Source organism: Sorex araneus, chromosome 3, assembly GCF_027595985.1.
Source record: "Sorex araneus isolate mSorAra2 chromosome 3, mSorAra2.pri, whole genome shotgun sequence".
In the NCBI taxonomy this organism is placed as follows: Eukaryota; Metazoa; Chordata; class Mammalia; order Eulipotyphla; family Soricidae; genus Sorex; species Sorex araneus.
The window spans coordinates 217375317-217392921 of NC_073304.1; the positions used below are offsets into that span (position 1 = coordinate 217375317).

At 54.4% G+C, this 17605-nt stretch overlaps 1 protein-coding gene across 1 annotated transcript; it reads left to right on the plus strand.

Annotated features, from left to right (window-relative positions):
• Window positions 1-1156: 1156 nt before the first annotated feature.
• On the plus strand, window positions 1157-11932 carry GSDMA (gasdermin A). Its single transcript, XM_004608935.2, is given in 12 exon segments — window positions 1157-1303; window positions 1305-1371; window positions 1841-2021; window positions 5089-5254; window positions 6199-6295; window positions 7334-7381; window positions 8013-8039; window positions 8524-8544; window positions 9310-9464; window positions 9844-9958; window positions 11069-11142; window positions 11690-11932. Coding segments are annotated over 12 exon segments (1341 nt in total).
• The last annotated feature ends 5673 nt before the right edge of the window (window positions 11933-17605 follow it).

Sequence of the window (17605 nt, forward strand, 5' to 3'; positions counted from 1 at the left end):
GGGCCTGGACTTCCCTGGAGCCCCCCGGGCGGCATCCTAGTGGGCCTTGGGACGGGAGAAGTGGACTTGGGCCCCTGAGCCCTTCCTGGGCTGCCCTGTCCCCCACCCCGGTCCTCGAGCGCAGAGGGGTGAAGGGGCCCGGGCACTCAGGGTGGGCAGGAGCCCCAGACAGCTGCATGCGGGCAGGTCAGGGGAGTGGACTCCGGCAGCTTCCCGGGCCTCTGCCACTCTCGGGGTGGCACTGAGCAGTGCCAGCTAGCTGCCCAGCAGGGCACCTGGGCTTGAACCGCAAAGCCAGAGAGACCCAAGACTGTGCCCTAGTTTCAAGCAGCCCCCACACCCTGGGGCACTCTCTGCCTGGCATCTATCTCCCAGGGCCCATTCATTGGTCCACTCATTTACTCATTCATTCATTCATTCATTCATTCGTGCCTTGAACATTCTCCAAGCCAGACGCTGGGCCAGCAGCTGGGGCTGCCGAGATGACTCAGACCATTTCCTGCCCTCGGGGAGGCCCCACTCAACTAGGCCAGGGCGTGAGGGAGCGGATCCCAACAACCTGGAGAGGCAGGTGTTCCAGAAGGACCCAGGGCGGAGCGGCCTGCCGGGAGGCGGCCGGGGCCTCTGCAGACTGGCCCCGACTGCAGTCTTAGTGGACGGGCAGCATCCTTTCGGTTGAGAGGAGCGTTTAGCGGGGGGCAAAGGCAAGGAGCCTGGGAAAGTCTGGGTGCCCTGCGCGGTGCCTGGGAGAAGTGGGTTATCCGCTTAGGACCCCGGAGTGAGGCACCAGCGCTGAGTAGGGGGGCAGAGCCGGGTCCTTCACCCACAGCGCCTGCTCCCACTGGCCGCCCCTGCCCTGCCATCCCGCGCCTTGGCTCCTGGCACAGCTAGGTGGAAAGAGCCACACTTCAGGGCTAATGACAGGCCCGGCCTGGCACCAAGGCTGAGGAGGTGGGTGTGGTAGGTGTGGAGTGAGGAGCAGCCTCTGCCAAAGAGAGGGCGCTCGGCTCGGGGCCAGCTCCCCACCACGGAGAATCCAGGCCCCTTGTAGGGGCGCCCGTCCTCCCCACCCGGAGCCTCCCACCTCTCGCCCCTCGGGGCCGCGCCACCTCCTGGTCTCCTGACGTGTCCCTCCCATCTTCTCCTGCCAGACGCCATGACCTTGTTTGAAAATGTCACCCGGGCCCTGGCCAGACAGCTGAACCCTCGAGGGGACCTGACGCCTCTCGACAGCCTCATCGACTTCCAGCGCTTCCACCCGTTCTGCCTGGTGCTGAGGAAGAGGAAGAGTACACTCTTCTGGGGGGGCCCGCTACGTCCGCACCGACTACACCCTCCTGGATGTGCTGAAGCCCGGCTGCTCGCCCTCAGGTCAGCCTCACTTGGGGCGGTGCCCGCCCGCACACAGAACCCCAAAGCGCCCAGGGCCCAGCAAGGAAGGTGTCGGGTGTCCCAGTTCCTCCTTAGGAGCTCAGGGTTGGGATTGGGGGCGGGAAAGATGCCCCCGGGGCCGGAGCATACGCCTGGCACGCACAGGGTCCATGTGGTCCCCTGAGCAGTGCTGAGCGCAATAGCACTGGGGGCCCAGCCTGTGCCCCAGCGTCAGGGGGAAGATCCCCCACCCTGGAGCTGGGAAGGTAGTCCAGCAGGCAGGACACTGGCCTTCCATGTGGCTGACCTGGGTCCAATCCCTGGAATCCCAGATGGTCCCCGCCCCGAGTACAGAGCTCAGGAGTCTCCCCTGACGCTGCCAGGTGTGGCCAAACGACAAACCAAAAACCGACAACAAGCTCGGATGGGGCCTCTCAGCCTGGACGCCTTTATCTGCCCCCTCCTGCAGACCCCATGGACTCCGGGAAATTTGGCTTTAAGAACATGCTGGATGCCCGAGTGGAGGGAGATGTGGATGTGCCAAAGACGGTGAAGGTGTCGGGGACTGCGGGGGTGTCCCGCAACAGCACCCTGGAGGTACAGACGCTCAGCGTGTCCCCCAAGGCCCTGGAGACCATGCAGCAGGAAAGGTGAGGGCAGGCTGGGGCTCGGGGGCTGCAGCGACTGTCACCTGTGTGGTCCCCACTGGGCAGCTCTTACAGACGGGCACGTTCAGGCACTTCCTGCCTGCTTCTCCCGTCCTTCCATAACTACCCATCCCTACCTCACATACATACACACTCACACAACACACACATGCATTCACATGCAGTCACACACATGCACATACATGCAGTCACACATGTGCACACATAACACTCACACATACAAGCATACATTCACACATGGACACTCACACACATTCAGACAGACTCACAGACATACACACTTGCACACAGCCACACATGCGCTCTCACACACAGGCATACATACACATGCACACATACACTCACACACATTCCTGCACACAATTCCTCACACACATTGCCTGTGTGTTCTGTGTGTTCCCACTCACTTACTGTTACTTCTGGGACTTCCGTTTTCTGTCCTAAAAAGTGATGGAATCACTGTGTGTGTGTGTGTGTGCACGTGTGTGCATGTGCGTGCGTGCGTGTGTGCGTGCGCGCGCACGCGCGCGCGTGTGTATGTGTGTGTGTGTGTGTGTGTGTGTGTGTGTGTGTGTATCCCTGGGTTTGCTCCCTGACTCTGAAAAGGAGAAAGGGACTGAATGAATGAAACTCTGTCGTTCCCCTCTTACACTCGATGACATGCAGTTAGAAAGGGGGGAGCTTCAGCTGCTCCTGTGGCCAGCCCCAGCTGGGGGCCCCCCTGAAGGCAGTGTTCACGGGCCACCCACACACTGCAGGCTGCCCTCCAGGAAGCTGCCTCAGTGCTACTGGGTGTGGCACATGCCATGCTGATGCCGGGCACCTCAGATGTCTGGCTTGCCAGGGCACTGAGTCTCACAGTCGTTAAGTAGTGGTTGGAAGAGGGCTGAGTCTGGGAGGCGGGGGAAAGGGCTGGGGTGCTGAGCACGTCGCCCACGTCAGCACCTACGGGGCCTGGACCCTGTGGGGCCTGGACCCTGCAGGGCATCATGCATGGACCTCTCTGTCCAAGAACTTGCCACCTGGGGCAGGGCACCTGGACCCCGGCATGGACCAGAGGGGGTCATTTACATTTGGGGCAGGTCAGAGGGACTCAGGCTGGAGAAGGGAGGACGGCTTCACCCAGCTGTCGAGGGGGGCTCCTGTCTGTGCTCAAAGGAGGGGCAGAAATTCTCCGCAGGGCTGGAGATGCCTCTGAGACTGGCATGTGGGTAAGAAACTCACCACCTGTGAGGCCCACAGAACCGGTTTGGTTGGGAGACATCGGGCAGTCCCCGGCCATGGAGCAGCCGGGCGGCAGGTCAAGGAGGGGCCACTGTCCCGAAGGCTCCGGCAGAGCCTCTGGCAGTGTCGTGGGGGGTCTGGCCAGGACAGAGGGGAGGAGTCAGCAGCAGGATGCAGCGCAGCGAGAGCCAAAAAGCCACGGGCTGAGCAGAGGCCAGGAGAATAAGGGACTCTGAGTTCTGACATTATTTTGATTTCGGGGGAGCCAGATTATAAAGAATTCTATCCTTGACACCACATAGGGTGCCCTGAGCCCTGCCAGGAGTGACCCCTGAGCACTGAGCCAGGAGTAAGTCCCAAGCACCACCATGTGTGACCCCCCCAAAAAATAAATCCCACAAAAAATAAATTAATAAAAAGATTATAAAGAGGGCTGCAGCAGTAGTACAGAGGGGAAGGCGTTTGCCTTGCACACGGCCACTAAGGTTCAATCCCCAGAATCCTATATGGTCCCTCAAGCACTGCCAGGAGTAATTCCTGAGTGCAGAGCCAGGAGTAACACCTGAGCATTGATGGATATGATCTAGACCCTCCCCACCAAAAATAATTATAAAGAATTTAGGGGGGCTGGAGAGATAGCACAGCGGGTAGGGCATTTGCTTTGCACGCAGCCAACCGGTTCAATTCCCAGCATCCCATATGATCCCTCGAGCACCGCTGGGAGTAATTCCTGAGTGCAGAGCCAGGAGTAACCACTGTGCATGGCTGGGTGTGACCCAAAAAGCTGTCACTGTCATCCAGTTGCTCATCAATTTGCTCGAGTGGCACCAATAACATCTCCATTGTGAGACTTGTTGTTACTGTTTTTGGCATATCGGATACGCCACGTGTAGCTTGCCAGGCTCTGCTGTGCGGGCGAGATACTCTCAGTAGCTTGCCGGGCTCTCCGAAAGGGGCAGAGGAACCAAACCCGGGTTGGCCTCATGCAAGGCAAACACCCTACCCACTGTGCTATCGCTCCGACCCAAAAAGAGAAAAAAAAGAAGAATTTAGGAGTGAGTGGTGAGGAAGTCAAAGGGTAGGGTTGGGGGTGGGACAGAGAGATGCCTCAATAGACTAGGCACATGCTGTGCATGCAGAAGGCCCAGGTTTGGTCCCCGGCACCACATGGTCCCCGCAAGCACCACCAGGAGATAAGGAGCAGGAGTAGTGCTGGAGAACTGCTGGCTATGACCCAAAAGCCAAAGCAAAACACACACACACACACACACAAACACACAAACACACACACAATAGATCTGGGCATATCATTTGAGATAGTTTCTGATGAAGCCAAAGGAAGAAGCTGTTCTGTTTGATCATTTGAGAGCAAAAACACCCTGGACCTGTGCCCGTTTCTCTGTGTAAAGAATCAGCAACAAGTGTAGCGCCCACAGACATCCATAGCACCAGAGGAGAGGGGTGGCCATGCCCGGCAAACGTGAGCAGGACTGAAAGATGAAGGTACAGGAGGAAGAAAGCACCCATTTTTTTTAATTTTTGGGTCACACGGGCAATGCACAGGGGTTACTCCTGGCTCATGCACTCAGGAATTACTCCTGGCAGTGCTCAGGGGACCATATGGGATGCTGGGAATCGAACCCGGGTTGGCCGCGTGCAAGACAAACGCCCTACCCGCTGTACTATTCCTGCAGCCCCAGAAAGCACCCGTCTTCCTCCGCCACCCCACCCTGAGCCCTGCGTGCGCTTCCCTGGAGATGGGCGAAGTAAGAAGGCGGGGGGTGGGGGGAGAAGCTCTGACCACTGCCCCCATCTGTCCTGCCAGGAAGCTGACAGCTGAGCACCCGTTCCTGAAGGAGGTGCGGAGCCGAGGCGAGAACCTCTACGTGGTGATGGAGGTGGTGGAGACGGTGCAGGAGGTCACCCTGGAGAGAGCCGGCAAGGCCGAGGGGGCCTTCTCCCTCCCGTTCTTCGCGCCCTTGGGATTACAGGTTTGACACATACAGGTTCACGAATGAGTTCACACCTCTCCTGAGGTCGAATTAATCTTGCCCCTCAGGGCCCACCTAGGAGACTGCAGAGTCCATTCCCAGCTGCTCTTCAGAGAGAGATAGGTCAATCTGCTGGGCACATGTGGGACACCTGGGTTCCAACCCTGGCACCGCATGGTTCCCTGGCACCGCCCAGAACAGCCCCCAAGCCCCACAATGGTAGGGCCTCAAAACCGAAACAGAACCCAGGCCAGCCAGACCCCTCGGGTCAGTGAGGTCCACCATGGTGGATCCCTGTGCCCGATGCTGCAGCGAGTTATCAGAGAGGAAACTCAGTGATGGACTGTTGCTGTTAGCATTCCTGGTGTAAAAGAAAGAGATCCTTGCACTCAGGAAGTTCCCAACTCATGGAGGACAGACAAAGTCTTGGAAACACAGGCCCGAGAACTCAGGCTTGGAAAATCCAATGCCATTAAGTAATGGTCTCCACACCTACATCTGCTGGCTTAAAATAGTCAAGGGGTGAGTTGCAAGTGGAAGGGTTAGTCATGGAAGACTTCCTGAAGGAGGTGAGTATGGAACAGATGGCAAAGAGGAAGAAGGGACCAGGGCCTGGAAGGAAGCTCTCAGGTGGGACTGGGATGCTCAGGTTGGTGGTGATGGAGCAGGTCTGCCTAGTTCCTTCAGGTGTCTGGCCACCCAGGAAGAGATGTGACAGATCTTTAGGGAGATGATCAGCACAGAAGCACTTTGAAGTTTGCTCCCCAGAGCCTGGGCTGGGCATATGATAAGAGGCACTATTATAATCCTATAATCCTGACGTTTTGTCTCTTCCCCAGGCACTCTGGCCTGGCCCTCCACTTACCCTCCCGTCCCTCTCCATTTCTCAATGTCTGACCCTTCAGATCTCTGCAGATTCACCCACCCCCCTTCTCTAATCCTAGGGGTCCATCAACCACAAGGAGGCTATCACCATCCCCAAGGGCTGTATCCTGGCCTTCCGAGTGAGACAGCTGATGGTCAAAGGCAAAGATGAATGGGGTGAGCAGAGACCGGCGTATCTTCCCCTCAACACCAGAGTTAGCTGTGCAGAAACCAGGGCATCCAGGTCCCCCCCTACTTGTGGCAATGCCAGGAAACCAGTGATAGATGAGAGCATTGTGGTCACCTGCAGGAGAGCACTGGAGAGTGAGGACTCCCAGGCTCCCAGGGTATCCTGTGTGTCCCACTCTGTGTAAAGTCCAGGAGGGATGGGGGTCGGCTGGGGGGGCTCAGATTTGGGCAAGCAGGAGCTCTCTGCTCAGAAAACACGTGGCTGGGGAGCAAACAGGCGTGGGCAATGCAACTAGAATGCAGGGCAGAGAAGTTCACTAGCTAGGGGCCCAACAGTACAGAGGGAAGGGTGCTTGCCTGGCATATGACCGACCCAGGTCTGTTCCCTGGCATCCTTTATGGTCCTCCAAGCTCAGCAGGAGTGAGTCCTGAGTGCAGAGGCAGCCCTGAGCACTGCCAAGGAAGAAAGAAAGAAAGAAAGAAAGAAAGAAAGAAAGAAAGAAAGAAAGAAAGAAAGAAAGAAAGAAAGAAAGAAAGAAAGAAGGAAGGAAGGAAGGAAGGAAGGAAGGAAGGAAGGAAGGAAGGAAGGAAGGAAGGAAAGAAAGAAAGAAAGAAAGAAAGAAAGAAAGAAAGAAAGAAAGAAAGAAAGAAAGAAAGAAAGAAAGAAGGAAAGAAAGAAGGAAAGAAAGGAGAGGAGGGGGAAGAAGAGAGGGAAGAAAAGGAAGGAAGGGAGAGAAGGGAAGGAAGAAAAGAAGGAAGAAAGGGAAAGAGAAAAAGGAAGGAAGGAAGGAAGGAAGGAAGGAAGGAAGGAAGGAAGGAAGGAAGGAAGGAAGGAAGGAAGGAAGGAAAGAAGGAAGGAAGGACTAGTTTTAGAACAATTTTCGGGAGGAGAACCATGAAGGAGATTGAGTGAGGCATTTGAGGGCGGATACTCGGCCTCAGCAGAGCCCAGAGACTCAACATTAGAGAAGGAAAAGCGGGTACAGCTGTTACGAGTCCTCCAGCTCCCCTTTTCGCCCCTTGCAGATATTCCACACATCTACAACGATAACATGCAAACCTTCCCGCCCGGAGGTAGGTGACCTTGCTTCCTGGCTCCCCACGTCCTTTTTCCCTCACTGACACTAGCTGCTGAAACTCTGTGCCCTCGAGTAGACTTCAGCGTGGTCCCCCAAAGAACTCCAGATGCCATTTCCCAAGTTCCTGAAAAGACCAACCTCTGGCGTGGGGAATGACAGACAGAGCATAAAACTACTGCCCCAGGGAGACAGAGGTGCGGGGGGCGAGGGGGGGGGGGGAGCACCGGGAACAGGAGTGAGACGGGAAACCGGTGTGCGTTCCCAGACCATGCGGGCGCTGAGCTGCCATCACCTCCGTGGGATTTTGAAATGACCGCTGATGGGCACGATAGGACAGCGGGTAAGGAGCTTATCTTGCACACAGCCAGTTCGGGGTTGATCCCTGGCACTGCATAAAGTTCCCCCGAGCCCTGCCAGGAGCAATCCCTGATTAGTGCTAGGAAGAAGCCTTGAGCATGCCAGGGAGAGACCAAAAACCCAGATAAAAATAATAACAATAATAATTGCTGAGCAAGCTGCCCTGCAAGCGCCCCACAGGTAGGAGGGCACTCGGGGCCCCGTGCTGACCTCCGGGTCGAGGGCCCCGAGGGCTCCCTGCTGACCCGTGTGCCTGTTTCTGTCTGCAGACAGGCCGGACGAGGAGAAGATCACCCGTAAGTGTCCCTTTCACGTCACTACCACGCTCTTGACTCAGAATTTTCCCACGTTGGCCTTTCCCTTCGCTGCTGCAGGGGACGGCTGGCCACAGGGCGACTGTCGGGAAACGTGGCAGAAAGTGCCGTCACCTGGGAAGAGGCAGTGGGAGGGGAATGTCTGTGGACGTGAGGCCCGTGGGGGTCATGCATTTGTCCTCAAAGCCCTTTGCAGCGGTCACTTGTCACAAACCCATGGGCACCTCCACCACACAGGAGCGGACAGGGGTGGGGTAACCATGGCATCAGGGCAACTGTGGTCCAACCCGGGGCCCTTTCTCCCCTCGTACTCGCTTCTCTCCTGAGCCCTTCTGTGCTCGGGGTCAAGTCTCCTTTAGGCGCATGGGGGTGCGCGGGAGACAGGGACCCCCCAGCTGTGCTGCGTTGCCTGGGTGCTGCCCCCTAGAGGACAACCTGTTTACTGTGCTTTCTTTTCCTTCCTCAGTTATCCAGGCATCAGATGTGGGTAAGTACTTAGGGGAGGGTTGCTGGTCTAAAGGCACCTGGAGAAGCACGAGGGCAGGAAGCAATAAGAACTGAGTTTATTTCCAGAAAGCCACTCTCTCCAAAGCCATGGGCAGGGGGGAGGGGTGCCTGCAGCGGGGGGGCAAGGTTCTGGCTCTCCCAGATCCATCCACACCCCGAGAGAGACCCACACTCTGGAGCCATCCCACCAGTTCCCAGGACCCTCCTCTGGGGCAGCTAACACCTGCGATGGAGAAAGGACTTTTACTCCCCACTTTGAGCCAGTCTCAGCGTAAGGGAAGTGGGTGGTTCACCCGGGGTGGGGGCTGAGAGGGCACTCTGGGTGCTGGGCCCCCTCTTCACACCGACCCTCCCGCCCACCAAGTCAGGGCCTGAGGGGAACTTCAGAGCCTCCTTCCTTGGCCAAGGGGAGAGGCCAGGGGGCCAGAGAGATAGTCCAGCACTTGCCTTGCATGAGGTTGACCCAGGTTCGATCCCTGTCACCTATATGGTTCCCTGAGCACCGCCAGGAGTGATCCCTGAGCACAGTCGGGAATAAGCCCTGAGCACTGCCGGGTGTCTCACACACACACACACACACACACACACACACACACACACACACACACCCGCCGCCAAAGCCAAAAACAGAAAGGAGAGGCTAGGCCCAGGCTGGGAGCAGAGCACGGGGCCTGGAGCGTGAATCAGAGAGGGGGCGTAGGGGTGTCAGAGGGAGTGTCATTTGCCACCCTTCCGGTCCCCACAGGGGAGGCCCACGAGGACTTCAAGACGCTCCAAGAAGAGGTGCGGAGAGAATGCCAGGAGGTGCAGAAGCTGAGCGCGGCCGGGAGAGGCTCCCTGCTCAGCTCCCTCAGCAAACTCCTGGGGAAGAAGCAGGAGCTGCAGGACCTGGAGCAGACGGTGAGGCTGGGGGCAGCCGGGGGAGGCGTGGGAGAGGGGCACATCACAGCGCACAGGGGAGCCGGTGCTTCGGTCAACAGTCAGCAGCCAGGGAGCCTGGAAGCTGCCCCCCACCTGGCCTGGCGGTGCCCTTTGGCCGTCTAGAGAAAGGGCAAACTAGCCTATGATACCCACAACCCCCACACATGCTCCCCGCTGTGGGCAGAGGCTGGAAACAGTTGAGTCCAAGGCACAGAGTTAAGGAACCTGCCTACACCCCAGTCCTCATCGGGCCTGGGGAGCTTGAAAGGCAGCAGGGAGGTGACCCTCCACCCCGGGTTTGTTTGGGGTCCGATCTGGAGTCTGGACCTAAGCACTTGGTTGCCCCTCTTCCCCACAGCTCGAAGGGGCGCTAGACAAAGGGCATGAAGTGAGCCTGGAGGCCCTCCCCAGAGACGTCCTGCTCTCCAAGGAGGCCATGGGCGCTGTCCTCTACTTCCTCGGCGCTCTGACAGGTAAGCAGGCGGCAAGTCTTCCTGTAGACACCTTTGCCAGGCTGGGAACCAATCCCTGAGAGAATCCCTAAAACTATACATGCGGGGCCTACAGCTGACTGGGTTCCATCCCCGGCCTCCCCTGTGTTCCCCCGAGCACTGCCAAGAGTAATTCCTGAGGGCAGAGCCAGGAGTTATCCGTGAGCATTGCTGGATGTGACCCAAAAAAATGTTTAGCACTGTAGCCTTGTCGTCCTGTCCTGTTGTTCATCAATTTGCTCAAGCGGGCACCAGTAACATCTCCATTGTGAGACTTGTTGCTGTTTTTGGCATATCGAATACACTACAAGGAGCTTGCCAGGCTCTGCCGTGAGGGCAGGATACTCTTGATAGCCTGCCGGGCTCTCCGAGAGGGATGGAGGAATTGAACCTAGTTCGGCTGCGTGCAAGGCAAACGCCCTACCCGCTGTGCTATCATCCCTCTGCTCTCAGGCCAGGGAGATAGCTCAAAGGGATGTCGTGTCTACCGGAGGGCTGGGTTCAATCCCAGCACTGCAAGCTTCCCTACTCAGAACACTGTCTCAGTAGCAGGACCTGAGCACCACCAAGCGGACCTCCACCCCACGCCCTCCAAAAAAATACAAAGCAAACACACAAAAACTTCCTACTTCCTCAACTCCAAAGTAGACCCCTTGGCTATTGGCTCCCTTCTCCCTGTATCATGATTGCGTGTTCCCCTGTCTTTTCCACTTGACTGCAAATTCCTTGAGTGAAGAGATTTATCTAGCACCCAGCCAAGGTGCCAAGAGCATGCTCCCGACCAGGCCTGAATGCATAAATTAAAGCTGAAAACTCCTTGGAGCTGGAGCAATAGTACAGTGGGTAGGGCATTTGCCTTGCATGTGGCTGACCCGGGTTCGATTCCCTGGCATTCTATATGTCCCCTGAGCACTACCAGGAATGATTCCTGAGTGCAGAGCCAGAAGTAGCCCCTGAGCAATTCCAAATGTGGTCCCAAACCCCCAAACCAACCAAACAAACAAAACCCTGAAAATTCTGGTGCCTCTGACGTCTCTATATCTCTCCGCATGCGCAATAAACGGCACTTTCTCTTTTTGCCTTTGTCTTCAGAGCTAAGTGAAGTCCAACAGAAGTTGTTGGTAAAATCTGTGGAGAAAAAGATCCTACCTGTGCAGCTGAAACTGGTGAGAAACATCAGCAACTGCTGGGGACAGCTGGGGGACACCAGCCTGCCTGGGACAGAAGCTACAGATTGCAGGGCGGGGGGGCCTTCTAAGGGCCCCTACTCACCCCACAAGCGCTAGCCCACTTCTCATGCCTGCCTTTCTTCCCTTGTGCTGTTTCATCACCAGTGGGGGCAGAGTGGATTTCTGGGCGATTACCTGGGCTTTTTAACCCGACCTGGGAAGAAGGGACAAAAACCACTCTGGTTTTGTTTATTTTTTTTTAGCCAGGCGATGTGAGCAAGGATTTTAGGGGCAGTCCCAGGAGCGAAAGCCAAGGCCTCAGAGAGCCAATAATGCATGCTCTCTGCCCTCAAGCTACAGCACCAGACCTGAGCAAATCCTCAGTGTCGGTAAAAAGAGGCTAAAAAGAAAGGCGTCGCACCGTACAGGAGGGCTGTACGAACGCCTGGATCAGAATGTGAGCAGTGTCACAAAAGAAGTTCAAATGCGAGGTTTGTGGGCTCTGAGGAAGAGCACTTTCCAGCTCTTTGTTGTTTCCTTCCAGGTGGAGACCACATTGGGACACAATTTCCATGAGGACAAAGAGGGGGTCTTCCCTCTGCAGCCAGAGCTCCTGTCCTCGCTTGGGGAGGATGAACTAACCCTGACCGAAGCCCTAGTGGGGTTGAGCGGCCTGGAGGTGCAGAGATCAGGCCCTGAGTACACGTGGGACCCAGACTCCCTGCCACACCTTTGCGCCCTGTATGCTGGCCTCTCTCTCCTGCAGTTGCTGACCAAGACGGCCTAACCTGTTCATTCCAAACACTCCCAGCGCCTTCCCCAAGGCCCCATCCTGTTTCCTCAACCCTGAAGCGTATTTCAAAGCCATGATGCTGAGAAGGGAAACCCCAGGACTGAGAGAACCAATTTCCACCTGATCAAACCTTTGCCTTCCTCTGCCCCTACAGCTCCACAATCAACTGAGCCTCTCTGCGATGCTTAATTCCCCTCCATGGAGGAGAAGAGTTCAGGTTTCAAAACTATGAACAGTTTTAGCCAGCTTCCCTCCAAAAAAAAAAAGTTAAATTAATGCCCTACCCCAATCCCCCTTGTTTCTGCCTCCACAAATCAAGCTTCACTGGAATGAACGGAAAATATGATTTCACTTTGGACAATTTTAGTGCTTTTGGTTGTTTTGTTTGTCTTTAAGGTCTACCAAAAGGATATTCATGGGGGTGGGGGGACTGGAGCAATAGCACAGCAGGTAGGGTGTTTGCCTTGAATGCGGCCGACCCGGGTTCAATTCGCAGCATCCCATATGGTCCTCTGAGCACCCCCTGCACTCAGGGGTGATTCCTGAGTGCAGAGCCAGGAGTAACCCCTGTGCATCGCCAGGTGTGACCCAAAAAGCAAAAAAGGGGGGCTGGAGCGATAGCACAGCGGGTAGGGTGTTTGCCTTGTATGCGGCCAACCCAGGTTCGAATCCCAGCATCCCATATGGTCCCCTGAGCACCGTCAGGGGTAATTCCTAAGCGCAGAGCTAGGAGTAACCCCTGTGCATCACTGGGTGTGACCCAAAAAGAAAAAAATAAAAGGATATTCATGATTTGTACTGGGGGAGGGGGGGAAGGCATTATCATATTACGTATAGGTCACATATAGCTGAATACTACAATGTCATCCTAAGGCCAGTTGGAGTTGGAAGTGCTCAGAGTGAATATGAGGGTAAAGAAAGTAGACTCCAGGGTTGGTGAAATAGCACCACGGGTAGGGCACCTGATTTGCATGTAGCTCACCTGATTTCAATTTCTTGCACCCCAGATAGTCCTCCAATCCCCGCCAGGAGTGACCCCTGAGTGCAAGCTAGGAGCAACCTCAGAGCACTATTGGGTGTGGTCCCCAAACAAACTATACTGTGGATTGCAGAGGCCATTTAGATAGTATAGGGATTAAGGGACTTCCTCTTACCTGGTATACATCCAACTCCAGCCTGATCTCTGGCATCACACATGAATCTCCGAGCACTTCCAGAAGGGATTCCCTAAAGCACAGAGCCAGGACTAAGCTCTCTGAGCATCACAGCATGTGGCCCCAAAATAAACCGAAAGGGGCTGGAGAGATAGCACAGCGGGTAGGGCGTTTGCCTTGCACGCGGCCGACCCGGGTTCAAATCCCAGCATCCCATATGGTCCCCTGAGCACGGCCAGGGGTAATTCCTGAGTGCAGAGCCAGGAGTAACCCCTGTGCATCGCCAGGTGTGACCAAAAAAGCAAAAAAAAAAAAAAAAAAAAACCAAAATAAACCGAAAATAAAACCCTGGACCCTGGACTCCAGGGGCTGAGTGAATGTGTTGGATGAAGGAGACTCCAGTCCCTAGAGCCATGTTGAGCTCTGAGCACTGTCAGACAGAATACCGTATCATTCAGTGGGATTAAAAAAAAGAGAGAGAGAGAGAGTTTGAATTCTAGGTTCTAAAATGAGATCACAAGCACCAGCAGCTTTGCGGGGCCTGTAGGTAATAAACTTGATCTAGTGACCAAATAAAATAAAATAAGATCACAGGCTAGAGATAGTACAGGCCATGCATGCCCCACTGCACATGGCCCACTGAGCATTTCCAGGAGTGACCCCTGAACAGAGAGCCAGGAGTAGGCCCTGGGCACTGCCAGGTGTGGCCCCCAAACAAAACAAAATAAAAATGGTAGCCCAAAATCAGAGCCACCCAAAACTTTCCTTAGTGAACTTGTAATTACCTTCTTCCTCCCTTCTGTTCAGTGGGTAGACTTGGCATGTGGTCCTAGTAATATGGAAATGGTAATTTCATCAAACTGCTAATTCATACATACCGTATCGCTTCTATCTCAAGCTGGATTTTGTTTGGTTTTCACTTGTTTGTGTGTTTGTTTGTGGGCCATGCCAAATGGTGATGCTCAGGGGCTACTCCCGGTGGTCCTTGGGTACCTTATGGGATGCTGAGGATCAAACCCAGGTCAGCTGCAAACATCCTCCCAGCTACCCTGTCACTCCAGCCCTTCAAGCTGGGAGTTGACACCTCAAAATAAATAATTCTGATGCTTATTTACTGTAAACAAAATAATCATTTAGGGCAGGGGATGGGACTCAGTGGCAGGGCACAGGTTTCACACGTGTGAGGACCTGGTTTTGATCCCCTGTGCCAACGAAAGTTATTTTTTCTACCTAAAATACTTTTAAGTGTAGAGATTCAGAACAACAGTACAGCAGAGAGGGATTTGCCCTGTACATGACTGACCCGGGTTCAATCCCCGCACCCCATATGGTCCCCTGAGCCCTGTCAGGGGTGATCCCTGAGTGCAGAGCCAGGAGTAAGCCCTGAGCATTGCCTGGTGTGGCCCCAAAACAAAAAACAAACAAAAATTAATTGTAGGCATAGAATAATTCGGATGAGCCTCACACATGAAGGAACCGGCAGAGGAACCCAGGTGTGCAGGACCCGGGGCCGAGATCTCCAAGGCTGCTCGGATCGGGACTGGGCCTCTTCCACCCAGATTCCCCATTTTCCAGTAGCTAGGCAGTCACACCCAGAAACTTACCCCGCTGTATAATCCCATCAAAGCCAACATTCAGAGACTATAAAATCAAGCTCCCGGAAGTGCTTATAGCCTAATTATCCCTCTTGGAGAACCTGACAAGCTACCGAGAGTCTATTGCCCTGCACAGGGAGCCTGGCAAGCTCCTTGTGACATATTCATATCCCAAATACAGTAAAAGATATATACATACCTCTCGGAGAGCCCAGCAAGCTACTGAGAGTATCCCGCCCACATGGCAGAGCCTGGCAAGCTACCCGTGGTGTATTCGATATGCCAAAAACAGTAATGATAGATCTCATTCCCCTGACCCTGAAGAGCCTCCAATCATTGGGAAAGACAAGTGAGGAGAGGCTGCTAAAATCTCAGGGCTGAGTGTAATAGAAATGTTACTGGTGCCCGCTCAAATAAATCCACGAACAACGGGATGACAGTGTTACAGTGATACAGTGATAGAATAATTTGTCCAAGATTTTTGACCCAGAAGTCAGACTCTCCCCTCCTAACTCCCCCCTGTTCCCAGGCTAGTTTCTCCTCATTCACCAAAAAATTCATGACCACCTGCCAAAAGCTTTGCGTTAAGACATCCTGCCCTGTTCTGGGCACCGTCCAGGGTCTCCGTATATTGCTCAAGGACAGAGTGGACTATTTTCCTCTTCTGATGGAAACTTTCTAAAGAGATGAGCTGACATCCCAATGATGCTGGAGTGAGTCCATTAAGATGAACAACAAAAGCCTTTCTTTTTCCTGCCTTTCTCCCACCTCAGTCACAGATGCGGGATTATGAAGAAGAGATGCCATCTGCACCTGTATGAGAAGGAGGAGGAGGAGGAGGAGGAGGAGGAGGAGGAGGAGGAGGAGGAGGAGGAGGAGGAGGAGGAGGAGGAGGAGGAGGAGGAGGAGGAGGAGGAGGAGGAGGAGGAGGAGGAGGAGGAGGAGGAGGAGGAGGAGGAGGAGGAGGAGGAGGAGGAGGAGGAGGAGCAGCAGCAGCAGCTATTGCTCTGGCCCAGCCTTGCTTGTTTTATAGGTCTGTCCTGGTCTAAAACTTGGGATTCCCACTTACAAGAGAAAAAAAGTTCCTAAATATGAAGGAAAAACAAAAAAATCTTTCAATTTTTCTCTTAAGAAACCGGGGGCTGGGCTAAAGCAATATCACAGCGGGGAGGGCATTTGCCTTACATGCGGCTGACCTGGGTTCAATTCCCAGCATCCCATATGGTCCCCCGAGCACCGCCAGGAGTGAGTCCTGAGTGCAGAGATAGGAGTAACCCCTGTGCATTGCCAGGTGTGACCCAAAAAGCGAGAAAAAAAAAAGAAACCAGGAGCTGTGCTGTGCTATGCTGGCACGAGCCGCGAATGAACAGAGAGAGGCAGCTCAGGAGAGGATAGTGAGTTTATATGAAGCTCAGTGCTGAGGACCCCAAGTCAGAAGAGAAAGAGATTTGGAGCCCTATTTGCTGAGAGGGTCTGTCTTTTATTCTCTAAAAGTGGGCTACAGGGGCTAGAGCGATAGCACAGCAGGTAGGGCGTTTGCCTTGCACTCGGCTGACCTGGGTTCAATTCCCAGCATCCCATATGGTTTCCCGAGCACCGCCAGGAGTGAATCCTGAGTGCAGAGCCAGGAGTAACCCCTGTGCATCGCCGGGTGTGACCCAAAAAGCAAAAGAATAAAATGAAATAAAATAAAATAAAATAAAATAAAAGTGGGCTACAATCTACATATATTCATATCAGTAAAACAGGGAATACAGAGGTAATAAGCAAAAGAAAAACAATCAATGTATCGCTCCCACATAGTATAGCCTTCAGGCACCCAAAAGGAAAACAGTGTCAGTATCTCTTGCCCATATGGTGCAGCCTTCAGGTACCATCTCCCGTGCTCTCCCATCAATCTGTCAGGCCCAGTGAGCTCCCACCAATCTGGTGGGCTGGTGGGCCCTTAACTCAGTTGATTGGGGTCATAAAAGGAATGCTTCTCCCTCCCTGCTCTTGTTTAACTTAGGGGGTCAGCTTCAGTTTCCCAGTCCCTGTCACACTTTCTCAATTCTCATTACAGCTTCAAGTTCTCATGACATACAGCTTCTTTTTTTTTTTTAATTGATTCAAACTGTGCCATTTATTAACATTTCTTCTTTGTGGGGCGGGGGTGGGGGGGATTCTTCCAAGTTGCATGCAGGCCTGGGGTCCATTCCGGTATTCTCAGTCTAGCAGGGCAGCAGTTCAATGCAAAGAGTCAAGGATACAGTGCCAGGGAGCCCTGGGTTCAACAGGGAAGTTTACCAGGACCTCCAGGACCACAGCTGGGAATGCCCAGGAGACACTGCAGACCTGGAGATTTCATGGTGCTTCATACTAGGGCCGAGAATGCTGAAGTGAGCACCCCGGGACCAAACGTCACCTGCTTCTTTTTTTTTTCTTTTTGGGTCACACCCAGCAATGCACAGGGGTCTCTCCTGACTCATGCACTCAGGAATCACCCCTGGTGGTGCTCAGGGGACCATATGGGATGCTGGGATTCGAACCCGGGTCAGCAGAATGCAAGGCAAACAACCTACCCGCTGTTCTATCACTCCAACCCCAAACGTCACCTGCTTCTTGAGAAAAGCCCCGGCAACCATTCTTCTTTTTTCTTTCTACATACAGCTTCTTATTTGTCATTACAGCTGGGCGGGAGAGAGTATGGGAGGTAAGGCACTGACTCAGGTTACATGCAGCTGATTTGATTCAGGCCCCAAACACCGAGTACTGTCTCCTGAGCACTAATGAGGTTTGCTCCTGAGCACAGAGTCAGGAATGGGCCCCAGAACATAGTACAGCGGGCCGGGTACTTGCCTTGCATTCCATCCCTGGCACCCCATACGGTTCCCCGGGCCCACCGGGCGTGATCCTTGAGCGCTGCCAGGTATGGCAAA